The sequence below is a fragment of the Drosophila subobscura genome, chromosome U (assembly GCF_008121235.1).
Source record: "Drosophila subobscura isolate 14011-0131.10 chromosome U, UCBerk_Dsub_1.0, whole genome shotgun sequence".
Lineage (NCBI taxonomy): Eukaryota > Metazoa > Arthropoda > Insecta > Diptera > Drosophilidae > Drosophila > Drosophila subobscura.
In genome coordinates, this window is record NC_048534.1 from 15,449,484 (window position 1) to 15,465,443 (window position 15,960).

At 45.1% G+C, this 15,960-nt stretch overlaps 1 protein-coding gene across 1 annotated transcript; it reads right to left on the reverse strand.

Annotated features, from left to right (window-relative positions):
* Window positions 1-9,495: 9,495 nt before the first annotated feature.
* On the reverse strand, window positions 9,496-12,936 carry LOC117901405 (myb-like protein AA). The gene is given in 1 exon segment (XM_034812139.1): window positions 9,496-12,936. A coding segment is annotated over 1 exon segment (2,424 nt). The 5' UTR covers window positions 12,603-12,936; the 3' UTR covers window positions 9,496-10,178.
* Between the last annotated feature and the right edge of the window lie 3,024 nt (window positions 12,937-15,960).

Genomic DNA, 15,960 nt, shown 5'->3' on the forward strand with positions numbered 1-15,960 from the left:
GGGTCCGTTCCGGAGCTCCGTCTCTCGCTCTCGCCCTGGCTGTGGGCTGGAGGGCGTTCGAAGGCCGTGGTAACCGCCACCCTCCCCCGTGGCCACACGCTGTGCCTGCCTGCCTGCCTGCCTGACACCGCTGGTCGTGCTCGTGTTCGTGTTCAGTGCAATCAAATCGAATGAAATCAAATCAAACAGAAATTAAAATCCACTTTGAGCCTATTAAAGTGTGCCAGCAGTTCGTCTCCCGCTCTACCGCTCATCCGATCTCCCGCTCTTCCGCTCTCCCTGGGTGACCGAACACGTCCACATCCGTGTATCCTCATCCTCAGCGCTCTCTTTCGCTCTCTGTCGTCCTGTCACTGTCAGTCGCCTTCGCGTCGGGCATCGGGCATCGCGCGTCGTTAGTTTTAATTGACATGCAAGTCAACGTCCAGCCGTCGGCGACATGTCAATCAAAAAGCAGCAGCCCACTCCCTCCCCCAGATTCCACCCTCCAGCCATGTACTCGGGGTATGTGGCATGCCTCATTATGTGCTGCGGTTTGTTGACACACACACAGACTCTCCAGCCCCTGGCTACATGCAGCTGCCGGCTGCCCATTTTTGCTGCTGCTGCTGCTGCTGCTGCTGCTGGGCAATTGCTAAATTTTCATCCTACTGTTTTTATTAACCGATCGTTTGGGCCATTAATTGGTTCCACTCAACGACGACTCAACTACTAGCCACTAGGCAAACTAATTTGGCCTAAGTGGATTCCACTCTGAGCATCGTATCTGGAGTGCTGTGATGCTTGGTTTTGTAGGGGCACAACTATTGTTTAGCGGATAGATCGATTGGGTGGATAATTGCTTAGGAAAGCGAAGGGAAGACAAGTGAACAGATGCCGGAGAATTAACGAATGAACTTGTATTTTTTATGTGTGATATTTTTGTACATTTTAAGGGCAAATCTGGTGTAATAAAACCCACCCAAAATGTGCAGAGACACTCTAGAAGAGGGTGCGAGAGGCGCTGCGCTTAGGGATCCATGACTGGACTGGGTGTAAAATATTCCCTTACATGTACATAAATATACATTTATTTTATACATTTTTTCATTCTATTTACCATTACAATTAAATCTTCTCTCTGGCGGATTCAGTTCCACAAAGTTTATTGCAATAAATGGCTTAAACTCTATTTTATTTACATTAATCTTTCTTTCGAGAGTTTTGCTAATTAGTTGACCATTTTTAAAATATATCTATTGATTTGCCAACTATGAACCCATCTGCCCAAAAATAGTAGCAAACTCCAATCGAGTCTCGCATTGAGTCCATAAATCTCTGGCCCCAAACTCTGACTCGCGGGCAGAAATCATTGTCAGGCGGAGGCAATACATCGAAACTTTAATTAATGAGAGACACAATCACTGAGCGCAGCTTGGATCATGTTCCATTTAGCTGGAATGAAAGTTGAAAACATATAAAGTGGATATTAGAGAGGAAAAGATGATAAATTTGGCGTTTAAAATGCTATAAAGTGACATCGAAATTGTGGCATTCAATGCAGGTTGGAGCGAAGGGTGAGAGATCCGGAGCCCCGTCGGGTTTTCTCATAAACAAATCAACCAAAAATCTCTACGTCGGTCCGGGGCCCCATTGTCTTGGGTCGTAGATCCATCTGGCAACGGTATTTTTGGCGCACGCTAAATTATAAGTCTTAATTTGTTATGCTTTTTGTCAGGTCTCAGGGCTCTGGTCTCCCTCGTTTGGTATTTAAAATATTTTCTTGTCATCGCAGCAACGCTTGATTTTTTGTTGAGGCTTTTGTTTTCTGGTTTCCCATTGTGTGGCGTAGGCCTAGATGTGTGAAAACGGTTATTTTGATTTGTGGATTTGTTTACCACGCTCCGAAGTCTTCGAGTGTTCTCGAAATAAACGATATACGAACATTGATCGTTTGTTTCACTCCCCAGGCTCAGGCTTTGAACTCTAAATTTATGTACGATCAATGGCAGTAGGGGCTTAAACTTAACCCATTGATGCTGCACTCTTAGCAGAGTTAGTTTACGATGCTGTGTCTGTCCGGCAATAGAAACAATATGTATAGTAGATATCTGTATGTATAATTTGTTGCATGCCTTTTCCTGCCCGGCCTAGCCGTGCCCTGCAAGTAAACCCGTTTAGGCGGTGACATCATTTTGTGTGTGGCTTAAATTTATATGTTTATCCTGACTTCCGATGCGAAATCAGGTCACAGACCGATGAGCTGAGAACACACGAGCATGTGCTCGGGAGTGTATATTTAATTTAAATTATATTCCTCTATAATTAAGCCCACGCCCTACAATTATATACACAGTATTTTCTCTTGCCTTGTGGGATTATGTACACGCATGTGAGATTTATTTATATACATACATATGTCCATATACATATATCAGATGTAGTCTGCACATATATGTATGTATCAAGTATGTATTACGTGCAACCCATGACTTGGCTTGGCTTGGCTTGGTTTGGTTTGGCTTTTGAGCATAAGCAAATTAATTAAAGTTGCCACTTCAGTTGAATTTTCCAGGTGAGTGATGCGGAACAAATAATCAATCAATCAGCTTACACACACACACACAGCACATACATTCTCTCTCTCTCTCTCTCTCTCTCTCTGCAAAAAGCTGCACGCCGCCCTATCTAGACAGAACAGACTCGTCCAGCCAGACAGCCAGCCAGCCAGCAATATCGTCAGTCAGGTGGTCATTCCGTCAGTCTCTCATTCATTCATTGAGGCCTGTCATTGCTGCTTTTGCCGCACATGGACATGGCGAAATGTTCAAAATAAGTATGCCTGTGGATGTGTCTGTGTGTGTGTGAGTGCGATGCGTATGGAAATGTGCACCATACACTGACATGCATGCCCCTCATGCAACGTAAACTACATATAGCCGAATTGCCCCATTGCACAGTGACGCAGGAATAGTTGTAAAGTGAAAGGCAGCAGGAAGGGCTGCTGCAAACCGAGGGGCGCTGATTTATATTCAAAGAAAATCTTTCATTCATATTAATAATGACTAGAAGAACACCTTTAAAAGTCACTTAACTATTAAGATTCATTACAAAATTTGTGAATTTAAATATTAAATATTCTTAGATACAATACTCAAGTTTGAATGCATCGAACACATTTTCATTTGACAATCTTGAATTTCCCATTATAATTTATGGCTTTTAAAATGTATCCCCAATTCATTTTTCCAGTTGAATCATTTTCCAACCACTGTAACTATTGGTCAGCATGATTGCAGTGCTGCATCATCGTCCTCCACCTCATCGTCGCATTTATCAGCAGCTTTTGCACTCATTCATGGGTCTCTCTCTCTGTGTGTGCGCTCTCGTGTGTCTGGGGTCTAGCGAGTCTGGAGTCTGAGGTTTGGAGTCTGGTCAGGTCGCAGTCACCATTTTGGGTACCCTCCGGTCCCAGCTCTGTGGCTGTGTGTGGGGCTATGTGTGTGCGTTTGAACTTTTCCAATTTGCAAGCGAAAAATTGAAAATGCGACGACTGCGATGACGAATGTGTGATGAGCGGTGGTGCACGGGGCAAACCTGAAGCTGCACATCAAGTAAATAAATCCATACGAATCATATGGCAGAGGGCAGAGAGAGTGTGTGTTGTGGCATATACATACATACATATACATATGTATATAGTATGTACATATATATGTAAAAACAATCTGTAGCTGCTTTGTGGCTCAACAAACTGCCGGACATTCCGGAATGAAAGCAACTGAAAATGTTTTTAAGCGTTTGTGTCTGGGCGCGGTTGATTAAAAATATATACATATACAAATATATATGTAGACGTGTGTAGCAGTACATATGTACACCATAGACTATATACAAATTGTTGGTACAAAAAAAATCGGTTAGCAAAATCGATTTGACTGCTGTGGCAGAGGCGATAAAGAGGGTGAGAGAGAGATCGAAAAAAATTGTAATTAAAATTGAATTTCATTTTGTGGGTGTGTCTCTGACCCCCCATCAGATCGGGGGCATGGACATGGTCAATTGCATGTGTGAAGGGGTGGACAACTGGCCACGCCCCACCAACAGCTAAGGGCGGCAAAAAGGGAAAGAGCGGGAGGGAGAGGCAGAGATTTGTGGAGACGACTTTGGAAGTTGTCATGGCGCCAGCACAGAACAGCGCCAAGAGTGTGCAATTTATTTAATTAGATGCATAAAAACTCATTAAGATAAGAGCTGCTGCCTGTCGGCGGCGGTGCTGGTGGCGCCGACAGCCCCCCGCACTGTCCCTCCGTCATTTTGTTCAAGTGCGCGAATCAACAAATGCGCCAAAGTGCAGCCCAGGACTCCGGCATCCTCCTGAGCAGGAGAGGAATTGTTATGCTGCTGCTGCTGCTGCCGCTGCTGCTGCTCACTTGCCAGCCCTAAGAGCCACCCAAAACAGCCAGTGGAAAAAGTAGTGCCTGTAGCAGAGTGGAGGTTGGGAGATTTACTAGCGACAGGATTGAGTTGGAGCCAGCAACCAGCAGCAGCTCTCTCTCTCTCTCTCCCTCTTATTCGTTTCTACCTTTCTCCCTGAGTAATTAACTTGAGCAACGATGCTGCTGCTGCTGCTGCTGCTGCTGCCTGTGATGACGACAATAAAACGTCAACTTAATTAAGTGACACAAGTGCTTCAGGTTGTTGCTGTTGTTGTTGTCCCACCTCACCCGCTGTAGCCCTACCTGCCTGCGCCTGGCTAAGTAATCACTGATTCATGCTTTCTCACATAAATATATTAAATTTATCATAAATATAAGGGAAAATTCATTATGAATTATGAGATTGAAATACTAAGAAAAAAAGGACTTCAGGTTGTCCAGAAGTTCTCTTACTAGAATTTTGTAGAGCTTTTATAGAGCTTATTGCTGGTTTTGGGAAGATGTTTAAATGCCTTTGGCATGACCAACTGGCTAACACATCGCCGCTTAGGGGAAAATTGTAAGGAATTTCAGAAATCTTTATATGAATGCTGCAGAAGAGAAAGGAGACCATAAAACTACACAAAAGATGGCAAATAGTTCCAGAATATTTTTAGATAAGTATTAAAGAGCATCCTCCAGCAAGTTATGTCTCTATAATATTCTAGTTCCTCGTTTTGCCTGTTCTATAAATTTATATGACAATCAATTGATGTTCTCCAAATATTCAAGCACAAGCTGAGATCTTCAAAGCAATGCGATACTTCCTACTTGAAGGCCATAGTATCAGATTCATTCCTTGTTATCTGGCACCCTGTGCTTGCCTGAACCCGCATGCTATGCACATAGTTACAGAGGAGGATTTTGGTTCCATCTGCATAACACTCTCGCCGACGGAGACTGGGACCGATACTGATACTGATACGGAGAGACGAAGGCCCTATGACTATGGGTGTATCAATGACAAATCAGGGCGTGACAAATCGCCTAATTGCAAAGCAAACCGCAGCCGTAACAGAAACGGCCTTGTCGGCCTGCCCTCGTCCCTTCGCATGATTCCGATTTCCCCCAAGCCCACAGAGCGATAAAAATGCAAAATTATAATTAGACAGCGATTAGCCAATGGCTCCATGGAATTTCGGATGTCGATTGCGCATTTTATGCAGGCGGCTCGGCCCGGCACGGCACGGCTCGGCTCGTTCCCTCTACCAGAATGCGGTTCGGTCCGTCTGTGATTGAATTACACTAAGCAAAAATGCGGGTGAGGAATACCAAGAATTTACAGAGAGGCCCTCCCTGGGGAGGAAGTATTACGCAGATAAACTTGAACTTTGGTTGGACTGAGGCACTGCACTCTGAGGCCTGACAGAGAGATCTGTGCCATGGATTACAATTTTGCAACTGGAGAATTTTATTGGTGATTATGATAATATGCATTGTTATCTTTTGGGACTTATTGTTTTTGCCCTGCGAACAGAGGGAGAGAGGAATGCTTGTTTAGCCCTTTATTGCCACAAAAACGAGCGTTGGCTGGCGAGGATTTGCGAGGCGTGGATTTTAGAGGTTCATTATCCATACGGCAAACAGGTATGCCGAACTGAACCGAACCGAACCCAAGCCCGATCCGCTACGATCCGTGTCACCTTATCCATGGTGAAGGTTGTTTTTTCGGGGTTTTCCCAGTTTTCCGGTGCAGGTGCTGCCATCCTCCTAGTGTCAGCTTAGCCCCGGAGGTCGGATCGGATCGGAACCGAACGCAATGGAATGGAATGGGTAGCCGCCAGGCAGTCTGACAATTTGCATGTGGCCCGTGTGTGTGTGTTTGTCTTTGTGACTGTCACCCCGTCACCTGAGTGCCCTTAAATGTACCTTTTACCTGTACCTGTGTACCGCGCTCTGCCTCGTAAATCATCATCGTGGCTATCGATCAAATTCATACGCATGCCACACACATCCATCAAATGTTGGACTCAAAAAATAAAAATAAAAACATATCATCCGGTTCGGAAAAAAGAGTGTTACTGGCCCCACAACTAATTGGATTTTTGTCAACTAATCCGATTTGCCGATGTACTCGCATCTCGGAAATATGCGAGGCCTACAAACGGGAGGGCAGCCCCCCCAGCCGCCGCCCGTCTCAAGATTGGTTACAGTTTTAGGCTTATGAATCAACTCGATTTCGTGTTGCATGTCTCACTTGGTTAACCTACATTCCACACCACACCACTCCACACACGGAAATGTGTCAAAACAGGGCCACACACTATAGACACACACACAGACTCGAAAAATCAGTAGCAGACAGACAGTCAGACAGACAGAGTCCCTGTAATGGCATTTGTTTTGCCAACTTTTTGGGCCATTGTTCAAAGTTTAATTAGTTGTTGGGCTTAATCTTTCCATCTATCTATTTCCATCTATTGCAGGAAGTTGAAGCACTGAAAATGTTGCCATTTGTACAGAAATCGAGAGTGTTTTGTGTCTTATTAGTAGAACTGCTGCCAAAAGCCTAATCTGTCAGCATTTGGCTTAAGTTTCAAGTTCAAAAATCAATCAAAACATTGCATAAAATTATAGTATCAAGCGAATTCAAAATGAAACTATTATGGCTAATTAATGAACTAAATCAAAAATAAAAATAAATAAAAACCCAAAACAAAGCCACACAGAAAAACTCTCACGATCCACATCACGGCTGCTGAGCTGACTCAGCTGCAGGCTACCAAAAAATAAAATAAAATAAAACAAATCCAAGTCAGAAAAGTCACCAGCAAGCGAAAAATAAAAATCTTGTTAAACGCGTGATTAGCTCTTAATATTAATGTCCAAACAATATAAACGATGTTGTCATTGGGGTTTCGCTTTAATTTTCACGCTGATTGCAACAAATTGCCAGAGTAGTTAGAAAATTAACACAGAAACGGAGCCAAAACAATTTTTAGAAGCTAATTAGAAGCTAAGCAAACACAGCTGGATGTCAGCAGAACGAAATGTATATACATAAATCCAAATCAAATACGAGTATCTGTCGCAGTCTTTCTCCCTCAATTTGCATGTGAAACCGAGTCTTAGAGCTGAGGTAGATTTGTATCGGCTGCTACGCAGTGCCAATGCGGTTCAAAATGACACCCATATGGCATTAATAAATTTCTGGTTTTGCATTTGCTTATACCATTTTGGGTGACCAAATTATGCATGTATCTTGACAATCTCGCATTTCAACACGGCTCGGAAACAGGCCTCAAAATCAAAGATAAGCAGCAAAGCCACCAAAAACACATAAGTATCTGCAACAAATGCAAATCGTGTCTCGTTTTGACTCTGTTTTATGTATCCAAACTATTTTGTGCATAGACAAATGAGATGGGAATTTAAGAGCACAAGAAGAAAATGGAGATTTTGTTTAGCGAACAGTTAGATACACTACCAGAGTGAAGCTATGGAAAAAGGAAGATATGGCATATCTTTACAGCTGAATGAATATTATTTTTAGGCGAGAGAGACCAACTGATAGATCCAAAATATTCCTCCACCGTAAAACCAACATCATCCCTAAATGCAAATACCCTTTTCAACTCACAAAATGCCAATAAAATATTGCAATCAATGCCAGGGGCAAAAAAAAAAAAAGGTTTAAGCAACCTGGGGCAACAAATAAGTTAGATGGTAAATTTTTTAATTAAAAATTGTACCCGCTAATTGATTGCAAATCCCAAAAAACTGCACAGAAAATTGTGGAAAAAAAACACTCAAATAAAGTGAAATATTTGCAGGAAAAAGAGGTGGAAAAAAATCGAAATATTTTAATTGAAATTCCTCAGCAGCTTTCGTTTTTTGAGCTAAATCATTTGCAGAAATTATAATAATCTGCAAGAGCATCGGTCGAATGACAACAAATGCAAAAAAAAACTGTACTAAACTGTGTATAAAATTTGCACATAATAAATAAATTGTTTTGTAGCCAAAAGTGATGTTTGTTTTTGTGCCCGTGCCGCTCTGAATTTGCAATTTTCATTAATAATACATATCATAATTTTTTACGAGCTGTGTGTGGGACGGCCCAGATGTGTGTTTTGGGCCAGCATAAATTAGCCATATTAAGTGGATATTATGGATGGCTTTAGGCTGCTATAGGCTGAGGGTCGAGTGATTGGACAATCTCCAAATAGTTGTCTCCCTTGTAATTGTTCTCTAACCTTGCTCCGAGAGCGCAGTGCAGTGATTATGGGAATTAGCATCGGGCGGCGGTGCGGTGTAGCCTACAAAGCTACCGCTTCCGGTCACGCAAAAAATATAAAAAAACCCACAGCTAATCATTGACAAAATGCACTTAAATAAATATTGAAATATCAGGTGTAGTTACGAGTAGATTAGAGACCTGCAGATGACATGACAGCGATATCATATACATTGTTAATAATAGCCGGCAGTCGGACGACCCGTTGAGAGGGAGAAGTTTTTTCTCAGGCGTATACTCTTTCAGGTATTTCGTTCTAATTTGTCAAGGCTTGTGCTAAATGGCTTTCCACTAAACTTTATATGTTTATTCTGACAATGCGTGAATTTTATTACTCGAAACGCCCATTGTCTACAGAATTCCGCATCTGACGCAACCCCATAAAACCCATAAAACGCAAAACTGGGTTATAAAACCCATCCGAACCGAAGCATTTCAACCTGCATCTCGAAATTATGTGTGCAACATTTGCGAGTATGTTCGAGGTTTCTATGGTTTGCCGACGGCTTTCAGGCCAGAGGCCGAAATCATAAGTTAAAGGGTAATAAATAAATTGTTTGTTCATTTTTTTGTAAAGATTTTTCTTTTATTTGTTTTTTTGTGAATTTTTTTCTTGGGTTTTTTGTTTGTTATTATTTCCAGGTGCTTGGCAAAGTTTGTTTGTTGTCCGTATATATTTTTTGTTTGTCTCTGGGTCTTGTTGTTGCCTAGCTCCATGTTTCACATTCACGTTGTTGCACGTTTCTTGGTTTTTTCTTTTACTAAATTTTTGTTTAGGGTTTCTAACAGTAGATTCTTGCCTTTCGATTTGTTTAATAATAATAATTTTGTTTGTTGGTTTTATTACAATTATAATTATGTTTGTCTCGTGTCTTGTATTTTCTTGTAAGCATAATTAATAATTAAATTGTTTATATAATAGATAATAATTATAATTACTTAATGCATAAGAGAATTTATAAAATAGAATGTGTCTTGACATTATTTTTTTTGAAATATTTTCATTTTCCTCTTTTTTTTGTTTGCTTCTTGTTGTTTATAGGTTTTTCTTTGCTTTTCCTTTTAGTTGTATTAATCTTCTTGTGGTTTTTCCTCTATTCCATTCTGTGGTTTCTTCTGCAAAACTCACACATTTAATGTTCTCTAAGAATGTCGTTTGTACAGAAAGAAAAGTTCTAAATGAAAATGTTTGTGAAAAAGATTTGTGCATCTTTTTGGGTAATTTGCAACAATTTATTTGTATCACACAATTGTCGTGGGGGGGTAAAGAAAGAAGAGAACAGAAAAGAAAAGGGAATGGAATGCCATGTGGAATGTCGTCTTCCTATTGTGGGGGTACAACAGTGCGTATGCTTCATTTAAATTACTATACTTTAAATTCTAATCATTTATTTATATATTTCCTTGGAATTTTCTCCTTAAAACTAAAGCTAAAATGTGTATGTGTGTGGTGTGTGTGTGTTTTAGTTAATATTTTCAATAATTTACAATGTGGAGATATCCAAGAGCCCGGCGGCACTGGCAACAACTGCCGCCTCATGGCCAGGATGATGATAGTGATGGTAGAGCTGATGCTGCTGCTGCTGTTGCTGTTGATAATGCTGCTGCTGCTGCTGCTGATGTTGCTGCTGCTGTTGCTGCTGCTGCTGCTGCTGGTAGTGGAGATGCTGATGGTGGTGCTGCTGCTGCTCCTCCAGATGTTGCTGCTGTTGGTGCATGTCCAGCATGCTGGCGGCCGTAAAAACATGGGAAGCAGAGCTACCAGCAACGGCCGCCGCCACAGAGGCAGCCACTGCGGACGCTACTGCCGACGAGGAGGCGGAGGAGGATGATCCCGAGCCCGATCCGGATCCGGTAATGGAAACGGAGGAGCCAGAACCGGAGGCAGAGACAGAGGCAGAGGATAGCTGATAGGCGGCGGCAGCAATGGCAGCGGCCGCCAAGGCGGGTGAATGCGCGGCCGCATGGCCACTTGAATGCGCCGAGGAGCGGCCACCCGACGACCCAGAACCGGACGCAGTTGGACTGGGCCGTCCGTTCAGCAACTGTTGATGCTGCTGTTGTTGCTGTTGCTGCTGCTGCTGCTGCTGTTGTGCCGCCGACGGCATGTAGACACTCGACAGCGGCAGCGGCAGCGGTGGCGGCGAAACGCTCACAGTTGAGGCTGCTGCTCCATAGGCGCTGGCCATTTCTCACATATGTGCCAGCGGCGCCATCGCTCTCAGGGATTGCTGATGCAGGTGCTGCTGTTGCTGCTGCTGTTGCTGCTGCTGCTGTTGCTGCTGGTGTTGTTGCTGGACCTGTTGGTGCACCTGATGCACCTGATGCTGGTGCATCGCCGCGTGCTGCTGCTGCAGATCGGGCGAGTCAGTCTGGTAGTGGAGCAAGTGACGCTGCTCGTCCGGCAGATGGTACATGTTCATCAGATGATTCAGCTCCCCACCGGCACCGGCTGCCGCTGCGGCGGCTGCTGCTGCCGCCGCTGATGTGGCCGACACATACTCCCGCTTCATGATGTGATTGTTGTTGTTGTTATTGTTGTTGTTGAGCGCTATGGCACTGGGACTGGGGGACACCGGCTCCGACTTGATGCTCGAATCGCTGGGACTGTGGCTCTGGCAGGACACTTGACCGCCGCCGCCTCCTCCTCCTCCGCCATAGGGCTGGGGCGAGGCGGGTTGCTGTTGGAGGCTGCTCGATCCGTAGGGCGACGGGGAGCCGGGCTGCTGCAGGCTTCCGCCATACGGCGAGGTCTGGCCCCCGGACACCGTGCCGTACATCGCATACCCATTGTTGTACATGTGCCCCATGTCGTACCGCTGCGCGTAGTGCTGGCCCATGTAGGAGTTCTGGTAGGCGGCCGCTCCGGCGGGATCCGCATGCATCATGTAGCCGTTGGGCATGTATCCGTTGGGCGCGTTCATCTGGTACATGTCCTGGCGCGCCTGTTGGGCCGATGCCGCCGCCGCTGCGGCTGCCGCTGAGGGTCCCGACTGGTTCTGTGATTGGCTTTGGACGCGGGTGGGCGTGACGGGATCGCCGGCAACACCGCCGGGTCCCCCCACCGTCTGGCCGGGCATCAGGCCACCCATTGGGTACTTTTCCTTGGTCTTGGTGAGGGTTTTGGTCTTGCGGCGTGGCCGGTACTTGTAGTCCGGATGCTCCTTCATGTGCACCGCTCGCAGGCGCTTCGCCTCGTCGATGAACGGCCGCTTCTCGGCCTCGGAGAGATCCTTCCACTGGGCGCCCAGCCGCTTCGAGATCTCCGAGTTGTGCATCTTTGGATTGTCGGAGGCCATCTTCCGGCGCTGGCCGCGGGACCACACCATAAAGGCATTCATTGGCCGCTTCACACGATCCGCGTGCGCCTGATTCTTGTTGGCCGTGGCGCTGTTGTTGTTGTTGTTGCTGCTGCCACCACCGGTCATGCTGCTCAGAGCGGATCCGGCGGCCATGTGCGTGGGATGCGGCTGCTGCTGCTGCTGTTGCTGGGAATGCTGCTGCTGCTGCTGGTGGCTCACGGGCGAGGTCATGTGATGGCTGCCAATGCTGCTCTGGGTGGGACTCAGTTCGCTGGAGCTGTGCAGCGGAGAGCTCTGCTGCTGGCCCTGCTGCTGCTGCTGCTGCCCCACCTGGGTGCCGTTCAATGTATTGGCCATGCTGGTCTGCAGCGAGCTGAGCGGATTCGGACTCTGGCTGGCCGCAATGTGGGCGCTCATGTGGTGATGGTGATGATGGTTGTGGTGGCTCAGCTGCGAGTGGGTGAGATGCGACTGGCCGAGATTCATGAGAGGCGCCAGCGCCGAGTAGGGCGAGGCGGCATGGCCGTGCAGAGCGGCACTGGTGTGATGCGGCGGCATTGTGGCATGCAGCAGGCTGCCCTTCATATCCGATTCCATGGTCAGCATGTTGTTGGCTGTGTTATGTATATATTTCTATCGATTCTTTTGGTCCTAGGCGATGCCGATGATCATCCAGTTGATGATTTCCTCTTCTCGTTTGTAGATACTTTTGATTCTTGTTTTGGTTCTACGAGATACTTTTTGTTTACTACTCTGCAGATACGTTTGTTTGATTTTTAGGATTTTTTGAACATTTTCTTGGAAACCATGTTGCACTTGTTACTAATAATTTACTTTGTTTTGTTTCTGTATCTACTTCGGAAGTGTTTTTAGCATAACAAATTTATCTTTGTATATCCAAGATAATTTCTTTTCTTTATCTTTAATTTTATTTTGGCAGCCGACACTTTTCTCTGTTGTTTGCTCTTTGGAGTTTTCGTATGGCGTTTTGTTGGGTTTTCTTTTGTCACAGTCACAAATTTCTATTTTTCTATTTGGTTTTCGATCTCTGCTCGAATAAAAAACACTTGAAATTTGTTTGTTAAAAAACCGTCGCGGTACGGAATGTGTCTCAATGCCGCCTCAAAAATTTGTTGTAGCTTTCGGATTGTTGTTATTATTCTTTTTTTGCGGTAACACCTCCGGGAAAAAATACCTCCACACTATGCGGAATTGAGCACCTTTCTGTTTCTCCGTCAACTGTGGACGGCGGGCGAAACCTGTTCGAGGTGCGTTCTACGTTGATTTCGGGCCACACTCTTTTATTTTCTATACTTTTTGTTGTTTGGTTTGGTTTGGTTTGGGCCCTGAATAATGTTGCTGAGATGACGAGGCACGAACAACTGCTGGCCGGGCCGACGAGGAGGCGGTAACGAGCCGAAACGAAACGAAACGAGAAACCGAAACGAAGCGGGGCTCAGTGCTATAGATACTATTGCCTGCCTTCCGTGTACTATCGTATCGTATCGTATCGTATCGTAACGTCGTGTATTTGCCGTGTTGCCGTGTGCGGTGTGTTGCGTGCGCGCGCGTGTGCTGACGACAGCGAATACGAGAGTCGAATGAGAGACTGAATGTCGCTGGTGGCTCGAGCAAGCGGCCTGCCTGCCTGCCGTCGAGACAGGGTGGCTGGCTGGCTGGCTGGCTAGCTGGCTGACTAAAAACGGGTCTCTGCCGTGCATCTGTGTGTATCAGTGTGCATGTGTGTCGGCATGTGCAAACCAGTTAACCGTTGACAGGCCCGCCACAGCGGCAGCCAGAGCGAGACAACCATAGTGCTGCCCAAGGCACGACCGACCCGACTCGACTCGTTCGCCTCATGCTAATAAATCAAATAAACGCATTTCTTCTCCGTCTCTCTCTCGGCTCTCGGACTCATGACTCTCGCCAGTATCTGCCTGTGCGCCTCTGTGTGCGTGTGTGTGTGTGTGCGGGGCTGCAGCTGTATGCCTTGGGTTGGATTTTGCGCAGCCCGAAACACCAATCAACGAGGCGTGCGAGTGGTGCAGCCATATATCAGGCCATCTCGCTCGCCACAGCTCTATATCGATCCGTGTTGCGCCTTCAGCTGTGGCTGTGCTGTGGCTGCTGCCGTGTGACTCTGGCCGTGTGTTGCCATAAAAATGTCGTCGTCTTCTTCCGCTGTGTGTAGCTGCGGTTTTATGGCAAGCGACGTTGCCGCACTTCACGCTCGCTTGAAACTCTAGAGGAATTTCGCTATAGCCTCCCCCCGCGCACCACACCGAGCCCAAACGAAGTGCTCATATAAATTTTAGCTTTAAATATGGCCGACAGAAGTCGCGTACCGTACCGTACCGTGGAGCATGGGCTGCCCAGGGGCAGCAGTGTTTGCGGCGTATTTGCCGTTAGAGCGTGTCTCACGCGCATAGTTTTTCCTCTTATTTTTCTCTGTTTTTTTCGGGCTTTTGGTTTTTTGCCAGTCTCTACGTATATGTATTTATAGTACATACACATGTACATATTTACATACATACATATGTATTTTTTTCATTCTTTCCCAGATCTTCTGCAGTAGTTCTTCTTATTAACCTAATGGGTTTTCGTCAAGGTAGCAGCTAAATAAGTGTATAGGCAGCAGGCAGATGGCAAAAAAATGTATTAAGCGAGTGCTCTTCCATGCAAGTGCATTGCAGTAACTGCGCCAACTACACACGTACAGCATCTATCTCTGGCATGTATCTCACGGATACCGTTCCCCACATGCCTGCCAGTGTGTGTGTGTGTGTGTAAAACTTTGATGCGGTCTGGCATCCTCGCATATCTATCACATGTGCAAAAAGGTCTTGCCATTGTCTTAAACCATCCTCCCCGCCGCACACCCCTTCCGCTCTCGTCCACAGGTGTTTTCATTCAACCTTCCTCCTCCTCGTCGATTAATGCATATTCCGGTACTAGACCTTTCTTTCAGCTGCTGCTGTTTCAGTTTACGTTTTGGCCCCCTATTTGGTTTGGGGCTCATGACTAACTTTTGGTTTCTTTTTTGTTTCAGCTTTCATTAGCGCAAAGTGATGGATTCTAGTTCTGGCATTTTCACTGGGTTTCGCCCGCACTACTCACTGGCTCTTAAAGGTTTTTAAAATTACAATAAAACTAGAGCACAGCCATCGACACGAGCATGGCTAAGGCTTCGATTGCTCATTTCACTTGAAGCTTAACCGGAAAAAAAACACTCAACGCAAAAGTCTGGCATATTGAAATCAAATATAAATACATGTTTTACAAGGAATTTATTCACGTCAATATATAATGGTATGTATTTTAAAATCTTTAAATATTAATTGTTTATTTCAATGAATGCCTTTTAACTCGAAATTCCAATATCTGTGAGGTAAACATTCTCTTCTTATAAAGTTAAGCGCCCGTTTCGCCACATCTCTCGTTATTTGCCTTACGAAATTATGCACGAATCGATTTCTCGTTTCCTGCATCGTCATCTCGCACACTTGATGCGAGCCACTAACCCATAAAAATCGGTATATTATGTACATATACAATAAAGCAGAATAAGTCGATATGCGTGGGGCTCGTCTGTTTAATGAATTTATGGCCAATTGCAAATCACTTGACAATGAAACGAGAAAACACACACAAGGAACAATAATACAGCCAGAAGCCAGATCATCAAACAATGCAAAAACCTGCCCCAAAAACTGACCTACAACAAAATTGGGCAACAGCAACAATAACAACAACAACAACAATAGAAGAACGCAAATCTTAACCGCAAAAAGTTGGCCAAAGAAAAGTCGATGCTGATGCTGAGGCTGATTCTGATTCTGATGCCATTGTGCATGCAATACAATATAATGCCAAATACAAACACAACAAAAACACACACACACACAACAACAAAATGTATATGTACAATTCTTGTTTCATTATCAATGTACTTGTTCCTGTTTTT